This window comes from Pyxicephalus adspersus, chromosome 9 (genome assembly GCF_032062135.1).
Source record: "Pyxicephalus adspersus chromosome 9, UCB_Pads_2.0, whole genome shotgun sequence".
Taxonomy (NCBI): Eukaryota; Metazoa; Chordata; class Amphibia; order Anura; family Pyxicephalidae; genus Pyxicephalus; species Pyxicephalus adspersus.
This window is the reverse complement of record NC_092866.1, coordinates 60,579,414-60,599,734: the sequence shown is the minus strand read 5'-3', so window position 1 is coordinate 60,599,734 and position 20,321 is coordinate 60,579,414. Positions and strand designations below refer to the sequence as shown.

General features: G+C 40.9%; 1 protein-coding gene across 1 annotated transcript in view; it reads left to right on the top strand.

The window, feature by feature from the left end:
* TTC17 (tetratricopeptide repeat domain 17) overlaps positions 1 to 20,321 on the top strand; it is a 50,567-nt gene that overhangs the window by 15,060 nt on the left and 15,186 nt on the right. The window contains exons 11-16 of the mRNA XM_072422222.1: positions 391 to 528; positions 1,024 to 1,142; positions 2,223 to 2,391; positions 2,473 to 2,550; positions 3,309 to 3,533; positions 4,370 to 4,556. Of these exons, the coding sequence (XP_072278323.1) occupies positions 391 to 528; positions 1,024 to 1,142; positions 2,223 to 2,391; positions 2,473 to 2,550; positions 3,309 to 3,533; positions 4,370 to 4,556 (916 nt within the window). The remainder of the gene's footprint in view (positions 1 to 390; positions 529 to 1,023; positions 1,143 to 2,222; positions 2,392 to 2,472; positions 2,551 to 3,308; positions 3,534 to 4,369; positions 4,557 to 20,321) is intronic.

Here is a 20,321-nt window from a genome sequence, read left to right as displayed (position 1 = left end):
AATGAGTGTTATTAACCCTGCTTATCTCTCTATATTAACAGAACACCTACCTTTGGTATAGAGAGGGGAAAGTGTTCTTATATACTTCCTGTTCCTCTGTAAACGACAAAAAGACTGAAAAAAGATAAGCTAATTTAAGCTAATAAAGGAAATCTTGTGATTAAAAATATACTCGCCTGGGTCCCTCACCTGCACAATTTGCATGTGCAGTGGACTGCCAATCCAGTGCTCTGATTACACATGGTCATTAATCAGTTAGAGAGGATGGGAAGCCCCAAGATCCCTTTTTATGGCTCAAAATGCCTTTGTAGAAATGTCCTATACGCTCTGTGTTGAATATTTTCAGTGCTTGTATAGGTTTATTAACAACCCTTTACATTTCTTTTTTAGTTTGGGGAAGACACTTCATCTGCATACATGACATCTGTGAACATAGACCAACAAGCAAATCAGACTTTGTTTCTGCAGCGCCCTCCAGTATCACGTTCTGCAATAAAAGCCTGGGATAGAGATCCTTCCCGGTTTGATGTAAGTATCATTTCAAAGCTTTGAAGAAATCAGTAGTGCTTCATTCGTGCATGAAATGAAATGAGATACTTTTACCGATTTCTGTTGAAAGGTTTGTTCTTTTATAGTGAACAGAACTATGACTTCCTATTAAACTATTTACATGGCTATCATAATTGCTGCTACTGATTAACAAAACTGTGGCTTACCTAGCGACACCTGGCCACTTCTAGTCACTCCCCAGCTATTTGAATTGAAAGGTTTGGTTCTGGTCTGCTCCTGAAACTCTCAATGCAAGCTGCAGTGTCTTGAAAGGGGAGCATGAGAGACCTAAATGAAGCTTTAGCCAGGGGAGGTAAACAACAATTTGCAAACTTTGAGGCTTGACACTACAAAATATCTGAATTTGCACTGTCTGAATGGGATCCTTTTAAGTGCCATGAATTCCCTGCGTGCTTTCAATATAGAGCAAAAGTGGGAAAATTGACAATTCTTTTATGGTATTTTCATTGTTAGAAAGAAATAGATGACCTGTGGCCCAAGAAAGAAGATTGTGTTATGAGGTTCCCCTCCGTTCCTCCACCTGAAAAGCTTCCAAAATATCATCTACTACCTCCTGGGCAGTCGGGTCTGAGGTGAGTTACATCTGCTAATCTATACCAGTGTTTCTCGACCTTTTTAACATTGGGGAACCCTGGAAAAAACTTTCAGTTCAGAGAATCCCTTCTATATTTACTATATCCACTACTCACAGTATATTAGTATGATGGTCAGTAGGAAGAGTGCCTCCTACATTCTGGCAATTGCAAAGAATGTCACCCTGGTATCTGTTAAACTGACCTGAGAGACACAAACTGCTAATTTCTCAAGGAGCCCCTAGAAATCTCTGGAGGAACCCTGGTTGAGAAACACTGCTCTGAAATGACATGTTGTGTTTTGGTACATAGAACCCTGGTACATGTTGTGTTTTGGTATATAGAAATAGCAGGATCAGTGCTAAGTGCCCTTATTATAATTTTAAAATCAATGATGCCAACCCCCTATTGCAAATAGTACAAAAACATGGAAGCCAAAGAAGAGAGCAGGGTTTTTTTTTTTTTTTTGGCAAATCACTAAATATATTATAATGTTTGACATATACAAAAAACACACAGAAGGGTATTGTATTTTAACAACCTTGACCATGAGCCCTCTTTGCTTCATGGGGCTTGGAGGGTTAATTATTAATATTACACAGTATATAGCGCCAACATATTAAGCAGCGCTGTCTGTCTGCAGTCATGTCACTAACTGTCCCTTAAAGAAGCTCACAATCTAATATCCCTACTACAGTCATATGTATTTAATACAGTCTAGTCAAGTGTAGGGAGGAAGCCAATTACCCTAACTTGCCTCATTGGCTTCCACAGGGGCTGCCACCCACCTACAATTTCTTCTCACCTGGCTAAAGAAAAAATTCTGTCTTTAACACTGAATACCATGCAAATTGAGAATTTCCTGGCATGTTTGGTATTAAAATAACACTGTATGAGATTCTCTGGGTAATCCAGGCAGATAGTAAAAATGACAGCAATAATATACCATGTATGCAAAAAAAGGATTTTGGTTTGACCCTTTCTTGGCGCATATATATATTTAATTTTTTTTAAAACAAACTATAAAAGACCCTTAAAGGAATTGTTTTTAACCAGCTCTGAAACGTGTTTTTTCTTCAGCGTCAGCCCAGCTGTATTGAAGCATATCGAAGCAGGGAGTGACCTGCACACACCAGACTGCACCTCTGTTGCAGATGTGCGTAAAAATGAAACATTGCAAAGACTGCTGGCAGAACTAGAGGGAAGGCTGGACCTGCAGGAGTTAAAGCCAGAAAGGCATTCGCAGGAGGTATGCATATGCTGATGTCATTGATGATGAATATATTTAAAGCGCAAAGCAAATGTTGTAAATCTTTTCTTTCATTTATAGGCTGTAGACAAACTCATCAATAACCTGAGCATTTCTGAGGACGATCTGAGAAGCTCTTTATACTATTCTCTTAACCAGGTAAGGAAAATGCCCCATTGCTGCTTGCCCCCCCACACTACGTTTGGCTTAATGCTATGATTCATAAAGTTACCTTTGTTGCTCATAAAATCCTCATTGATGTTTGTTTCAGTTTTAAATCTGCCCTCTGGCCTTGCACAGTAGTACAGGCTCTTCTCCTGTACTGACATTTCTTACCTACCTTTCCCTGCACAGTGTTTAGACATGGCAGTCAGATCCCATTGCATTTCCTGGCTGTAGGATATCTAGATTATCTAATCATTAACCCCCTAACCTGGCTGTCCCTAGCCCGCCATCTTCCTAATAATTTTGCTTTTGTGCCTGGTTCACGGAGGCTCTGCATCACATATGTACAAAATCCTGCCAGCCCTTCCTTCTCGTATGATCTGCCTGTATTGCATGATGCTTAGTGATGACATTACTAGGGCTATATAATGTTATAAAAAACAAAGGTTTTATTTAAAAATGTCACCAGCATGTTGATGTGGAGGTAGAAAGGAACTGGGGAAGGCTATTTTAGGCTGTGGGTGTTCAGAACTATAGATAACTCAGATTTTAGTGCAAGGAAGCCTAGGAGGTAGAAGCTCTATGGGTTGCTTATAACATTGGAGAAAAAGGCCTGCAGATCCTGCATGCCTTGCAGAGATTTATTGAATGTTTTTCTTAAGTTTGCACAATATGATTTAATGCATTACCTAATAAAATGTTAGGATAGAAGTGGCTGTTTCTGTAACCATATGTGTGTTTTTCTTTTTCAGCCATCGGGTCTAGCATGGTCTGTTCTGAATGAAGCAGCTCTGTACTGGAGATCTGTAGGAAACTGCACTCAGGCCATGGCTTGCCTGCGCAAAGCATTGAACCTAGCACCATATCAGCAGCAGCACATTCCCCTGGTGAATCTGGCCAACCTGCTAATGCATAACGGCCTTCATATGGATGCCAGCAAATTGCTTCTTCAAGCAATGGCTATAGACCGCTCAGAGGTGAGCTCATGTTTGTTACAGTGGCTGCCACTTCGTCAATTGTTAGAATTTAATACCTTCTTGATGCTGTTCTCTACTTTAAATCTATAGTATAATGTGACAAAGCAAATCATCTAAATGTAGCTTTAGCATAAAAAAACAGTGATTGGGCCAAGAGTGCAGTCCTCATAGGAGCCTTTCACAAGCCATACCCTACTCCACTTGCTCTTGCTTCTGATTACTAGATTTCTCTGATGGTCATCAAGCCTTTGGAAGAGGAAGAGCTGTTTCTGTGAGGACAAAAAACAGCTTCACAATTCCTACTGCTTTCTATTGCATTTAAACCACCTCTTTATATTGCATGAAGGATCTAATGTGGTCCAAGTCAATGTCTGCTTATAGACATTTTGCCATCCCTTTTATTAAAATTTACCGTCTTTTTCTATTCTAATAAACACTTGGACTGAAAGTAGGAAATATCTGAAATTTTAGGTTGCCACCAGAACAGCAATAGAAGGTAGATCATCCATTATGGGCACCTATTCTGTGACAAATTATTAAAATAATATTTTGCCTCACCTTTCCAAAGGATCTACACATTTTGGGGATTCATTTACAGCTAACATTAAGTTACATGCACACGTTTCCATGTGTTACATTAAGGCCACTCATTCCTATAAGTGGGCTGCCTAATGCTACAGAACACTGCAACACGTCCATCAGCAGGGTGCCTTGGGGTTCAAAATCATCATTAATCACCCAAATGCTCACAAACACATCAATGAATGATTCTGGTTTATAGACTGGCTAGAATTTTGCTCACAAAATTAAATTTTATTGTAAACATTTTTCCACAGCCATTAACATTGCTCAGCTTGGGAAATGCCTACCTCTCACTTAAGAACCTGACGGGCGCACTTCAAGTCTTCCGCACAGCTCTCGATCTTCACAAGCCGTGTATGGAGTGTGAGGGCAGCTTACAGATGATCCGGTGCCTGCAGCTTTATCCTCTCCTGTACAACGTCAGCACGTCTGCGTGCAGCGGTAAGCATGTTGCCCAGCCCTCTGTTCACGGCAGCCTGCATTGGGTTCACGGACTTCTCTTCCAATGTTCTGTTTAATTTATTCTGCTTTATAGCTGCGTAAATGGTAGATAAATAAACTAGTTTCATGTTCTTTGCTTGTTTTGGGTGTTTTATGGTTGGTGGTTTTGGCAATCACTCTGTACATTTACAATTGTTGAAGGAACACAACTAAAGTTGGCATTTGTGTTTATAGATATGTTATGGGACTTTTTGCAGCTTTTATACAATTACAAAGTCACTGGCCAGTATTAACCTGGTATAGTGTAAATGCAAGTGGAACTATCCAGATGCAAACATTTTCAAAGCCATATTCTCATACATATGTAATAGATGTCCAATTCATCAAAAGCTCAATATGTTAATGTTCATTTTTATATCTTGTTAAAATCTCATATTTACAAAAATTACAATAACTAGAAAACATATGAAGGTGGTTAACCTGTCATACTTCTAGGCTTTAACACTGACTTCAGCCCTAAAGTAACACATGACTTTTTTTATCATGTGTTTGTCTGCATATTTGTATTGGTGGTTTTTGCACCTTCACAAATAAAAGGTGAAAGAAAGATAATTCCCATGTGAAATAAAAAAAAAAAAACCTCCTGGAAGTGAAAAGAATGATGAAAAATGTTGTCTACGCACCTTGCATATGCAAAAAGAAACGCTATATTGGCATTTTGCATGTCCCCATCGACCTTCTAAATGCCATGATGATTTGTTCTTTTACAATGCATGGAAACTTCACATATGTACTACAAAATAATCATGCTCATATATACATATACTTTATATCAGATCTCCTGCCGCTCTTTTAGGAGACCTGACAACCGCTTGCAATATAAGTAATAAACAGATTGTTCCATTTCAGTCTTTATTGCAGTTTGATATTATGCATATGCGTATTTTGTATTGTGTATTGATGCTGAGAGCCACACAAGCACCACCTGGCTACCTTGATGTAAGAATCCATAGTGGCAACCCCTTCTAATTGGGTCATGCCAATTTATCATGAATGCATCAATCATATTAATGTATAATACACACAATGCATAAGATTTAGGATTTTGGCTTTAAAACATTAAGTTGTCTGGATAAGTATCACTTGAATTTACAATATTCTGAATAACAATGGTGACACCCACAGATATGTATGTATGGTAAACTCTTACTATTTATAATAATCTTGTTTCACAAAAGTTGAACATCAAACTGTCTCCAGAAGGGGTGTGATTCCAGTGGCAAAAGTTGGAAAAATGAAGAAATGTAGAATCTAGCAGTGTATTGGGTGAATGTGTCAGCAAATTGCAATGGCAAACAACCAATACACATTGGGGGTTTGCCACTGATTTGTTTAGAAAAGTAGATAGAACTGCTGGCTTTAAACATTCCTAGATAAACTAGAACATTCCTGGAGCAACTGTTTTTCATACAAGTATCCCAAAGGTACTTTTCAAAACCTTATATTCTTGAAGTCTGTATTTGAAAAGCTAGACATTCATCCCTAAATGACAGCACCCTGGTATTAGGCCTCCAAGCCCTCCACTGTTTCTAAAAAAACACATGCATAGCTTGGCCAAATTCAGAAAGGGAAATAACCCAAGCAATGGGTTGAAAAGATGAGTGGGCACAGCGGTCAAAGCTAGTGAAATTTGATGATGTCTGCTCTACATTGTCAACATTGCGTTTCTTCCTATTGACTTTATGGGCTTCATTTAGCCCATTGGTTTACTCTGAAAAGCGCAATGCGTTCTTCTTGTATTTGAAATCCAAGATGCTTCTGAATTTATTAAAATGCGTTTACCTGCATTTAAGCTTTATAAGTTGCATATAATAACCCAAACTGCACCAGCCTGCAAATTTGGCATTCCCATGGTCACTGAGGTCACATGATTTTATATAATAATATACTTAAAAGCTGGTCAACGCCATGTGTTTTGTAGTTCTAGAACTACAAAAGACCACAGTCTTTTGTAGTTCTTATAAGAAGGCCATATGACAAAGAGCATTGGGGAAGATAGTGACATCAATTGTCATGTGCCACAACAAGGACCTACACTAACGGGATCATTTGTGTTGTTTTAATAAAAAGCCACTGACTTAAAATATATTTCAACATTTTTATTTTTAGATTATTTCCTAAAGCTTGTATAGGCTAGAACAGAGAGATGACTAAAGCTCAGTTTCTCCAATAAAGTTCAAACTAAATATCAAATACCAGCCTAAGATTATATTTACAACATGTACAGGATAGAAGTAAAATAAGTGTCTTTTTGGCAAATAAAAATAGGTTTTTACTTCCCTACTTACTAAAGTTACCAAATGCATACAGAAAGTAACATTTATACTATCGCTAGACATCACACAGCTCAAAAAAATTGTGTAGAATTTAAGACATTGTTTTTTACACAACGCGTTTCGCCATGTGGATTCTTCAGTGTTTTTTTTTTTTAGTGACTCCTATTTATGGATGATGGAGAGAGAAAAATCCCAATCGGGAGATATTGTGGTGTATGTAGTGGCATTGTTTTTAGCTCTGTGTTAGTATCAGATAGAAGTAATGGTAGTAATAGTAGTTGTTTTAAACCATAACTGGCATAAATGGCCTGGTGCAACTTGGTGACCCTTGGAGGGTAAATGCTTAATCTTTCCATTGAACAAAATAGATTTTGCAGAGAAGTGTATGAAGGAGAGCTTGGCAGTAGCTAGCCAAGATTGTGGCTGGCTGTGGTGACTGCAGGGCACAATTTTACACAATTTATTTGAGCTGTGTGATGTTTAGGAATAGTATATTATATTCTTTGTTACTTTCTGTATGTATTTGGTAACTTTCAGATGTAAAAAACAATTTTTATTTGCCAAAAAGCCCCTTTTGCTTCTATCCTTTACATGTTGTAAACTTGTATAGGACTTTATTGATGGAAGTTTAAGTTTTGGCATTGTTGCTTTTTGGACCGTAAAGACTAACCACCTTTGGAAAATTTTAGATATAATATTTTTAGATATATATTTTTATATATCTTGCACTTTTTTTGCATGGGTTGACAATTTGTGCATTATCAGGAGTATCCTGGCATTGCTGGGAGGTGATTCCATGTTTGCTTTTGCTATCTTTTGGTTTCATTGTGTAGAAATATAAGTAATCGGCAGAGGGAGCTACCTTACAGAAAATGACTTGATTCTTCATCATGAACCGGTCAGATCTCCAGGCTGTAAGTCAAATCAATGAGGAGCCAGGGGTGCCCAGGAAGAACCTTTTGCCAATGGTGGGATGTTTATTTTGTTTTCCTTTACTATATTTTTATTATTCATGCTTCCAGTAAAGTCAACAGACCTGTTCAATCTTTATCTAGCTTTAATTTTAACATTCTTTGTGTTTGTGCTTTGCTTTGAAATCTCTGAGAAACTCTTGAAACCAGGGAACACTCTCGTTAACAGGCCATTTAGAAAAAAGTGGAAGCTGCAAATGCAAGAATTTAGCTGCATCTATGAGTTGCAGGATGAGAAGGTCATGTTTGTGTATGGAATAAACGTTATACCCGTAGATATGAGCAACCTGGTGTCTGTTGATATAGGAATATCAGTCTTTGTGCAAGGAAAATAGAGTTTGAATGTTTACTGGAGAATATCCTGCTGCAGGTTTTATTCTTTAATTTTGCGAAAAAAAACATCTAGGTCTTTAGTTTTATGTTCCTTTTTGACAGTAGGGATCAAATCAGAGCTCCTCCTGTTCAACAGAAATCACATGATTGGTTTTTGGAATAAAGTTCTAAAAATATTATTTACTTATAGATGTATCCAAAATGACATTCATTCATAACAAATCCATAATACAACATACAGTGCCATTGGATAATGGCTTACCACTAAGTGGCACTAGACAATTGGCTTTAATCAACCAAAAAGATCCAGATAACCCTAAGTTAATTCCGGAGCCTTGATGTTCATAAATAAAGTGGGTACCCAATGCAGGAAAACAATCCTTTTGGTACCATAGGTTAGGTGAAAGAGTTGCAGTTGCAGTTTTAGAGTATGAACCTTCAAACTCCATGCAGATACTGTCCTGGACAAGAATCGAACCTGGCTCTGCAAAAGGCAGAGTGCTAACCGCTGAGCCACCATGCCTCATTAGTCCATAACAAACATTCATATCCAGAGTTCTGACTTCTCTTGCTTCTTACTTGTTCATGGCTGGATGTTACACTTGCAGCAATTCCAGCAGCCGTTTTACATTTTTACTTATGAGTGCTGCATACATTGTGCACGTAAGCCACTGCGGCTTAAGTCAGCACAGTGGGATCACAAATTAAGGAAGATTGCAAATCTTAGACAACAAATAGAAATGTCTATTAGGGTGAAGTTTTGCATTATTAGACTGTGAACTAAGTCGGTTTTCCTTGACTTGTACCACATGGTGGTCTGGGGCAATAAAACTAAGCCTTAACAATAAGTTGGTGCTTCAGGGCCATTGTACTTCACATCCAGTTGCTGCTGGTGGTTTTATCCAACTTGCAGCTATCTGGCACTGTCATCCTCAGCCTGGATTTTGAAAGATATTACAATGATCTGGGCAATTGCATGGTGAGCTTGGAAATAACTTTTGGGTACTGGGTCGTATTGGGTACTTTTCAGGTTCTAGTTAAACTGGAAGCTGAGCCCCCCCTCCAGGTCCAGAGCAGCTAGCATTGCCTCATTAGATAGGTAGGCCAAACATGGGGAGCTCCCTGATTTTTATAGTTTTTATTTGCGATTTGGCACCATTTTTCCCCGATTCACTAAGCATTATCATAGAAGGTGTTAATGCCATGGAACGGATTGCTGATGCCATATCATTGGTTCAGTGCTTTGCACAGTATCAAGGAAGCATCTCCCTGCTCTGAAGAGCCACATGCAAACATAAACCTTTTCCTGCTTGCCTGTGTGTTGCCTCTGCTAGTATTGTTTCTGGCCTTGGGTGTTATGAGTCTCCTAATACAAAAAAAACTTTCTTTCTCACCCATTCTTCCAGTTCTTGAAAATCCCATAATAGGTTGTCTGCTTTTCCCAAGATCTTGCTTTCACTGTACCTACACAGTGATGTTTTTTCTTCCAAACTGTCCATTCGCATAGTTTCTTTTTACATCTCTCCTTTACAAGATGACTTGCATACCTGCTCCTGGATTTGGGAATCTACCCAGTAAGCATCTGGTGGTCCTGTTCTAAAACCATATTTTCTCTGGCAGGTTCTGTAAGCACATGGATCATGTCTGGGGTCTGAAACTTTTAGCTGTGATGGGCTATTCGAAGCCTCCCTGCTTCTTTCCCAAATTAGCCTCTTGTCGGCCCAAGTGTGTAGCGCCCCCTGGCTTTAATACTGGACTGTAGAATTTTCTTGCATGAAGCATTTGATCAGCAGGGTTTTCCAAGGGCAAATGTCTTTTGAGACTGGCACCAGTTATCAAGGTTGCTACTAGGATCAATATCACTCGTCTATCTCAGCAGAAGAAGCCTAAGGGGCAGAATGCAAAGCTAAGGCATTTACCTCTGTCCTTCCAAGAAGTAATCTTTGTATTCCTATCTCACTATCTTCTTCCACATTGAGCACTCCCCAAGGGTGGTTTCCTATCCAGGTCAAGGGCGCCTATCCAGCTCAAAGGCTCGCCCTCAAACAAAGTTTTTTTTACCAACACCTTCCTTTTTTCTAAATTTACACTACCGGTCTCCCATCATCAGCTTGTCAGTCTCCATTGGTGCTTTCTTGACCAAGGGGTCATTGCCCCAGTTTTGGGTAAAGAAAAATTTACTTCACCTTTTTTTACGTTCTCTAACCCTAAATGGGCATTCAGACCATTATGGAAGTTCTACATTTGAATCCAGAAGTTCTGGATGGAATCAGAGATCCATCATTGCATACGTTCACCAGAGAAGCTTCCTGGATTTGTTGTACATTTCAACACTTTCTATACTCTTGTAGCAAGTCCTCTGCACTACTAGTTTGTGGCCTTTTTCCTATTTTACTTTTTTTTTTTTTTTTGTACATCCCAAAGGCCTAAAGATGGAGTCTTCTATCTATGCTATAGAACTCCGGCTTGCTAGTTCTATTATGAGACGGAGCTGTAGCTACTTTCTAAGGAAAATAAACTGGAAGACTTTAAAAAAAAAATATTATGCTTAGACTGTAATTTTATAGCCCCAACATATTACAAAGCACTGTACATTAAATAAGAATTTACAGAAAGTGACACAGGAGGAGTAGAGGACCCTGCCCAGAGGAGCTTACAATCTAAGTGGATGGGAAAGTAGCACACAATGGGGGTTGGTGCACCTGGATATTGTTTAGTGGGTTCAAACTGAAAATTTAAGTTGACTTTAAGATGAACCTGCTCTGCCTATTAGTTTATAAAAAGGGAGAAAATAAGAAAAGGGGTTTCTTTGACATTTAAACAATGAGGTTTCATTGTATTATATTTGTATTTCATGTTTGGACACTATGTTGGGTGACCACTAACTATACAAAATGCCCTGTAAAAAAGTTTTTTGCATTGTTTTTGTTGTTTGTCAGTACACATCTCTAACTTCCCTGATGAAGCCTTTTTAGCGAATTGCGTCGGGACAGAGATGCCGGATTTATGTTGGATTTTACTATGCTTGAAATTATCATTATTATATTTTTCCTTATTTGATTTGCTACTCCTTGCCTAGTATTATAGTTCAGGTAAACTTTGTGTATAATTAATGGTCAACCCCTCCTCTTTTCTCACCCTTTTATATGCCATGAACTCGGGGCTTTGGCAAGAAGTAGTATGTTTGTGGAATGCCATCTGGTGCTCTTTACGGTTTCCCATATGTCTAATAATAATGTAATGTAAATGTAGGTAGCTTTAGAGGTCTTCATTACCTGCGTATTTCTTCTGGTGTGCCCAGGCCCTTTTAATTATACAATTCTTGGCTTGAACTATGAAGTTGATGCTTTGACCTGCCCTTTTTTTTTTCTGGATATGACCCTTTTATATAAAGATTGTTTTTTTATGTAAATGGTTACAGATCCCAAGTACGTGTGTCAATGTCTGACGCGTTTCACCTATCCAGGCTTCTTTTCAGAAGGTAAAATGCTAGGTGGTGGGCCCGGCTAAAAGGGGCTCGGGAGAACACTGGGCATTCCTGCCTACCTATAAGTAGGTGAAGGAGTCTGTGCTGAAACACAGTCCTCTCATAATAGAAGGTACCTTGGTTTGAGCTTTTCAGGGTGGTTTGGTGTTCATACCAACAGTTTAATTTTTTTGTTACCCAGTTTTCTCCCCAGCCCCTTTATCGGGTTGCACCACCCGGCACTTTTAGTAACCACCTGGATGTTTTTGGGTAACAAAGAAGCTGCCACCTGTCTACAATTTTTGCCACCCAGGTTAAACAAAGTCTGGGTTGAACACGGTTGTTACTCCTTTAGACAGTTAAGTATGGTTAGGCCTTTGGCGCAATGTAGAGTTTGTGTCAGGTGCCGGGACGCAGACTTAACTCTGGTGTCTTCAGACTCTATTTTCTCTTTCATATCGGCCTTTCTGCTTTCATTGCATGGTTCTTTTTTTTTTTTTAATCCCTCCTCCTTGTCTGGCTCTGTTCTCTGCTAGAAGCCGAGCTATCTGAGGCTATCATTATTATTCGGGGCACGGCCTCCGCCTCTATATGTAGCAGCAGAACACCATGTGTGAGAGGCATCAGTAATCACATTTTCTAGTCTCTCTTATCTGCAAAACGGGGTTGGAGAGTTAAATTTAGCACAGTGTTTTGGACCCCGAGAGCGGAGGGGAGTCACTCTCCGACATTCACGTCACAGACCGAGCCCCAACCAGCCACAGAATGGGGAATATGAAAGCAGCGGCACAGGGGACTTGCAGTCACTTTATAAAAAATAAGCAGGACCCCATTAATTATTGAGCAGGTTATTTTTAGCTTGGCTCCCTTTGTGCAAAGAGATGTAAGCAACCTTGCCCCTCCGCCCATCTTCGTGCGTTGGAAATAGATAGTCGGGTGGATGTTCATCCGTCACGCCGCCAAACGTACCACAATGCAGGGGGAACGGTAAGGGTTCAAGGCCCAGGGGTCACCTAAGGACACAATGACCTACCAGCCAATCACCAGTCTGCTGCTATTGTTATGTGTGAGCTTAATAATTAGGAGGTGAAATCTGATTGGTGGGTGATGCCTGAGAACAATTTACTCATCATCGCTTTGCTCAATGCTTTTGATAGAGAATTCCAGGAAATATCAAATGGCAGAACACATTTTTGTACTGTGGTATAAAAGAAATTAGCTAAACTAGCTATTTTAATCATAAATTGCACACAAGTATGACATTTTTATCCTGTTTTTGCAATGGTACCTACTATTTTATAAAAAATTGCAGTCTTTTTGTACATCTGAGTCATCTGAAACACCTCTGATCAAATCAGGGACTGTATGTGTATATGCACATATATCGGTGGGTATAGAGATATGGGTATAGACATAGATAGATATATAGTGTTTTTTGCTGATAGGTGCAAGAAGTGACAATCGCCACTTGTGTTGTCTTAAGAGGTTGGATTCACTTGGACAAAAGCAATCGGATTGTATTTTGTAGCTTGTTTTGCCAATATTACAACCACCAGTCTTTGCTGTGTGTTTTTCCCCCATACCCATGCATGTTGTGCTACATGCTAACATTGACTGACCCATCGACAGTGTCTATGGGGATAATCCTTAAGCCATGTTCTGGCTTTTGCTTAGCATTTCGATGGTATGGATCATTGGGCATGTTTTGAGTAAAGCCCACCAACCCTAGAAGTTAGTAGATTGGTACAGGATAGGTCAGATTGGTGTGTGCACCTGAAATTTTGGGCTCATTTTGAAGATCTCTGCATGTAGTTAAGCATGAGCGCTTTTAAGAAGTTCCTTTAAGACCCGATTTCACACAGGTTTTCCCAGTATTCGTATTTTCAGTCAAAACCTCAAGCCAACTTTTACCAGAACCTTGAAATCCTATCTTGACCCCTAAGGACAACTATTCACAAATGTAATGGTATCTGGGCACCCCAAAGGGGCCTGATCTTTCCTTTCCAATGCTTTATTGACATCCACTCGATTTTTTATGCAGAGCTGTACAAAGTCCATAGTCATGTTACTATCTGTCCCTCAAAGGGACTCGCAATCTAATGTATCTACCATGGTCAGTCATATGTCTTTAAGACAGTCTAAGGTAAATTTTTTTGGGTAAGCCAGTTAACCTAACTGCATATTTTTGGAATGTGGGAGGAAACCGGATAACCTGAAAGAAACCCACCCAAACACGGGGAGAACATGCAGAGTCCTGGCTAGATTAGAACCTGGGACCTAGCGCTGCAAAGACCAGAGTGCTAACCACTGTCCACTGTGCTGTCCCTCATTGCACTCTACTAAAGCTCTTGTACAAGTTTCCAGGCATCGTTCGAGCAAATAAATGGATTCTGTAATTGATCAAACCATCTTTTACTGAATGCCAAAAAGATTAGGCTCAAGCAGTCTGGATATATTAAAGACCAAATGATTTAAAAATACAATTATCCTTGGAGTGGGGGAATATGATGTCCAACTATATGGTGGATGGTTAGTCACAGAAGCTATGGTCCTACTGTTTCAAAGACATATGACCCAAATAGACCCAATCCGTTCAGTGTTCCCCCTAGCCCCTTTTAACTGGGTGCACCACCCGGTTGTTTTTGGGTGGTTACTAAAGAGTTGGGTTACAATACAGGGGCCACCAGTCACCTTCAGATTCTTCCCACCCAGCAGGAGAGAACAATGTGCCAGGAGCAGATATAAACGGCCCTTGAAATCGTTGCCCCCATAGCCAGAAAATCTCATGGTTCTGGTGGATTGGGCATTTTGGGGCTGTTCTAGAAATATAATGCCAGGCTTCTGTTTGATGCCAAGGGTAGGTTCCTCTGCTCCTCTTGTGTCATGGTCTGTATTTGTCTGTCATTTGCAACCCCTATTTAATGTACAGCCGCTGCAAAATATTTTGGCGCTAAATAAATCCTGTTTATTCATAATAATAATTTTACATAGCTGGACCTACTAACAAGCCTAATACTAACAACCTGACAACACTGCCAATTTAGCATACATTTTTGGAAGGTTTGCTGAAATCTACATCAACTAAAATGCCACGGCAAAAATCTAACTTTCCGTTTTAAAAACTTTTTGACCTGCCACCCGTAAGTTTTCCAAAACTGTTGAATGCAATCACTTACGTGGAATGTTTTCAGCTGCCGATACTATCTTAAGTCAACAGTGACGTTGTTAGAGTCAGAGACATTCCCAGTAAACATAAATTATAGTATTTGAACTCTCCGGAGACCCAGTAACAGAAAGAAGACGCCAACAGCCCCCAGCCTTGCAGTATCAGAAAGGGCGTCGTAGAGAAAAAAATATGTATTGCGTGATGGAAAGAGAAATGAGAGAGACGTCATTTATCATAAAACCCTCCTTGCCTTTAAAAATTAGATTTTACTTGATGTCAACAAACGAGCTAATTTTAGCCTTCAAGGGAAGAGTAGAAATTGCACGTCACCGCTCTCATGAATTACACATTAAGCTTTGTTAGGTGTTGCCACTTATTTCAAGTAAGTGTAAAACAGATTGTCGTTAATAGGCGAACGCATGGCTCACTGTGCTGCGCTGGTTTGTAAGTGACGATTCTCCCGCTCTCTACGCAGAGTTGGTTTAATGGCATTAGATCAAAAGGCTCTTTTAATTCACTAGTTATTATTCAGCTCATCAGAGGCTCCGCAAGAAAAAAATTTGCAGCCGCTGAACTGTGAATTTGATGTGATTGACAAAGTTTTTTCTCGATTTTACTTTCCATCATGTTGGTGGGGGGCAGTTGAAACAAAAATGTATTGACTGCAAAACTAAATACCGTATTTTTCGGACTATAAGACGCTCCGGCCTATAAGACGCACCCAATTTTAAAGGAGAAAAACCTAGAAAAAAAAGATTCTGAACAAAATACTAAAAAATCACTCTGTGTCAATGTATCGCCTTCTAATCACTCTGTGTCAATGTATCCCCTTCTAATCACTCTGACACAGAGTGATCAGAAGGGGATACATTGACACAGAGTGATTAGAAGGGGATACATTGACACAATGTATCCCCTTCTGATCACCCTGTGCCAAAAAATCATACTCACCCGATACCGCGATCCCGCGATGCTGTGGGCTTCTTCTTCTCCTCGCTCTCCTCCCGGCTGCAGCGCGTGTCCCCTCCTCCTCTGAGCGAGGAGAAGCCGACACGCATACCCCAGCGATCCCATAAGCAGGCTGATCCAGCCTGCTTACCGGATCGCGAGGGCACGTGTGCCGGCTTCTCCTCGCTCAGAGGAGGAGGAGACACGCGCTGCAGCCGGGAGGAGAGCCAGGAGAAGCCGGCACCCGTGCCCTCGCGATCCCATAAGCAGGCTGATCCAGCCTGCTTATGGGATCGCGGGGGCACGCGTGTCGGCTTCTCCTCGCTCAGAGGAGGAGGAGACACGCGCTGCAGCCGGGAGGAGAGCGAGGAGAAGAAGAAGCCCACAGCATCGCGGGATCGCGGTATCGGATGAGTATGATTTTTTTAAATTATATTTAACATGTATTCGGTGTATAAGACGCACCCACTTTCCCCCCCCAGTTTTGGGGAAGAAAAAGTGCGTCTTATAGTCCGAAAAATACGGTAGTATACAATATTGAACCCAGAAATTTTTTTGAAGCTGGGTGGGAAGAAATTGTAGGTTGGTGGTGGTCCCTGTATTGTGACTCTTGGTCGGTTGGGTACACACCACACGTACAATATTTGTCATTGGAAAGGATCTTTCACGATCCTTTCTAACGAAAAAAGACGACTGCACGATGCGTGAATGAGAGCTGTACATACAGCACCGTTCTGCTCTATGGGGAGGGGAAGAACGACAGAGCGGCACCCCGCTGCGCTCTCCCCTTTGCTTCTATTACAATTGTTCGTCATTCATGGATCTGCCAGGAGAGCTTCATGAACAACGCGCGTTGTACACACACGGATTCTCGTCCGATATCAACCCTGAGGAGATTATTGGATGAGAATCATCTGATGTGTGTACGTTACCTTACTCTTCAGTAAGTAAAAAAGACACTTCGGGTGTTGCGCCCGGATAAAAGCAGCTGAAGAGAATACCGAGTATAGCCCTAGACGGGGGGGAAAAAAGTAATCATTTCTACATGTGCCCCAGTTCTAATGAGATTTTGAGGTTAGTGACGTTATTGAACCACTAAAGCAATGCAGATGTCTGTAACATTGTACAGGCGGATTTATTCCTACCAATTGTATAAGTGATTGTTGGCAATCACGTCGGGTGATTCTTGCCCAATACCAGCAGTCGGGCTTGTCTTGCACAAAGGTCACCCAACGTTGTTCATGTATCCATCCTGACGAATCCATAATTGACCACAATACAAATGAAGGGAGGGAGCACAGTGAGGTGCCTCTTGCTCGTTCTCCTTCCTATCCTCTAAATAGAACAGAAGGGCACTTAGCAGTCGTTCGTTCATCTGTCACTCCTGTTTCTCTGGAAATGATCGTTTGCAGTGAGGAAAGATTGTTTGCAGTGACAATAATTGAGCCTTGCATGTAGGATTGGCTCCCCGAGTACACCATGTATGACAGCGTGGCGTCTCTCCTTCGGTCTTCTGAGCTCCGCTCTGTGTAGCAATCCTCCCGCGCCTTCCTCGCTCCGAGTCCACCGGCTTTTGGTGATCCTGTCACTGCATGCTCGCAGGAATGCAGACTGGCTCTTTACTATGCTCCATACCTAACAACCAATTCCCTTAAGGACCAGGTTGGTGGAAAGGAACCTGGTTAAGGAGTATCTCTATTTTTTTCAGATTTTTTTTAAGCTCGGTGGGAGGATCTGTAGGTGGATGGTGGTTCCTGTATCATGACCCAACTTTTCAGTAACCACCCAAAAACAGCCAGAAAAGTGCTGGGTGGTGCTCCAAGCTAAAAGAGGCTGGGGAGATCACTGTGTACAAGTAGCCATTACGGCTGTATCGGCTTGTTTGACCTCTCGTTCCAAAACCATAGCTAATAATATGGAAACTTTTTCCTTCCACATCTATACCAGCCTTCACATTTCCAGTATGGCTTTCTATACCTCATTGGAGGATGTCTGTCAGAATCTCATCAGCTAAAAGAGTATTTTTTTACTGGGCTGGTACTGATGTTGGATAAGATGATCTTCACAAGTAGCATTCCAGTATTCTGTCTTGAACTTTTTTTTTTGGGTGGTGTCCCCCACATTGTGAGCCAACTTCTCAAGAGCCACCCAAACACAGCCAAGTGGTTTCTAAAAAGTGATGTGCCCAGCTAAAATGGCCTGGGATGAATGCTGCAATATAAATGTCTTTAGTAGGATTGAGGTTGGGGCTTTATGCAGACCACACCAAACTCAGAACAATGTCTTTATGAAGCTAATTTTGTGCAAAAAGGGCTCAGTCCTGCTAGAACAAAAAGGATTTTCCCCACGCTTGCCACAAGGTTGAAAGCACATGCATTTTAAAATATTTGGACTGCATATTGAAGTATTGCCAGTACGCGTCAATGGAAACATCTGAACTCAATAATAATTTGAAAAGATGTCGTATCCTCGGCAATATAATGTACAATGACCACAATAATACAAATGCCTTTCCTCCTCTACACCTCACTGCTGACAACTCCTCCACATGAAACATGGCCAAAACTTAGCAAGTATATGTGAAATAGCAATCTGTTCTTGACTGAACCACAAGGATGAAACACTGTAGAAGAACTGAAAGTCTGGAAAACCAAATACTTTGCAGGTTTAATTTCTTTGGTGGAGTTTTTTTCATTTTAGGCATATAGGGAGTGACTTCAATCTACTGTCTGGGTTCCTGTGATCTGTTGAGGAAGACCCAAACTCCAAGATTTTTATTACATCCCACTGATGCAGTGTTCTCCCCAGAATTATTTTTTAAGGAAAAGAAACTGTAGTTGGGGTGGTGGTCACTGTATCATGACCCAGTTTTTTAGTAACCACCCAGAAACAGCCAGCTGGTTACTGAAAAGTGCCAGGTGGCACGCCTAGCTAAATAGGACCAGGGACACTGCTTGTCTTGGTTTTGGTTTAGGTTTCATTTAAAGTGCTACACCACACAACTTTTTTTTTTTTTTTTACCTTTATATAGTAATATGGGCACTAGCTTGTTTTTGTTTTGGCCCCGTTGGAAAGATTTTTTATCCAAGAGGCACAACAGGAGTTGAAATTTCCAACCTGAGGGTTTTTTCACTGTAACAAGGTTCTACTTTGGAAGATTTTAATTACAGTAAATTTTGACTGCAACCAAAACTTTGATACACATAGTTCTGTTTTCATTAAAAAAATGTCTGTGTTCCATTTGTTTTCATATAGTCTAGGTAGCAAAGATAGCGGTACAATTTAGGTTTTTGCGCACGGAAAAAGGTGCCGATTGTGTTTGGGATAATGCCAGACCCATCTATCCCGGCTTATGGCTGTAATTCAGCACTGAGTCATTTAAGGGCACATAATTGGCTCTTAGCTTTCAGCTGCTTGTCAGTGTTTAAGAGTCATCTGAGTGACTTGTGGCGTACGTAACACACCGTGTCTCAACCAGACCTGCGAGCACCTTTTTTTTCCATTGACGAACTTTCTTACTTTTTTGTGCTAGATGCCAAACAAACCTGGCGCCATTCCTGACTCATATGTCTGATTTTGTCATCTCTTGGGAAAATTTGGAACTTCTTAGAACTTTATGATGGATGGAAGAAGGGTGGATAAATCCTAGACTTAAAGGGGAGAATGCAGTCAAATCCTAAATCAAAAGCTATCATCAGATGGATTTAAAGCAGGATTGTTTTTAGAAATATAGGCAAGCTGAAGTCGGATAGCAGCACTTGTATTGTGAGGCAAGTTTTTAATAACCACTGGAGGGCTGGGGAGAATTCTGCCACAGCTTTCCCAGTTTCCAGGCTGCCATGTTAATCCTTCGGCCAGCGACTTAGAAAGGCTCGCTTTAAGGCGTGGCCCGCAAGAAAATTTTGGTGGTACGTGGCTCTGGCCGGTGTGCCCCCGAGCGGAGTCAGGAGAAGGCCGCGGACCATGCCCCCCGTACAGATCCCAGGCTCAGGGAAGGGGGTGGGTTCTGGCATCATGATGTCACTATGGGGGAAGTTTCTCCCCCTTTGAGTAACACCTGGCTCCCCGTGCACGCGCGGTCTGGAGCCGGTAAATTTAGTGGTCTGTGGGTCCGAAAAATTTGTCGACCACTGCTTTAGGTGAATGCGAATAACTGTAATGAAACCAATGACTGATTTCTTTTTTTTTTTTCCCCCCCTTCATACATATGTATGTAGCGCTTACCCCTGTAGGAGCAGCTAATGTATCCCCATGTTACTCCTAGTGATGTGGCAGAAGAACTAGCAAAGGCTCCTGCAAATCCAGTTTTAGGGGTTTATTATAACTTGATGCAAAAGGAGAAATGGTTAGCAGAGTGTCAGAAAAGCAGCAGTTTGTATCCAGTAATATCCCATACAGTAAATACTGACAGATGACCTTTAGCATCCTCGCTGTCTCACGTCCATAGTGAAACATGAGAGAAGCAGTCTGCCTCTGAAGTGGGTTTCCCTGTGAATGACATTCCCAAATTCACCACCGACGGGTCCTGTCCTAAGCACCTTCTTT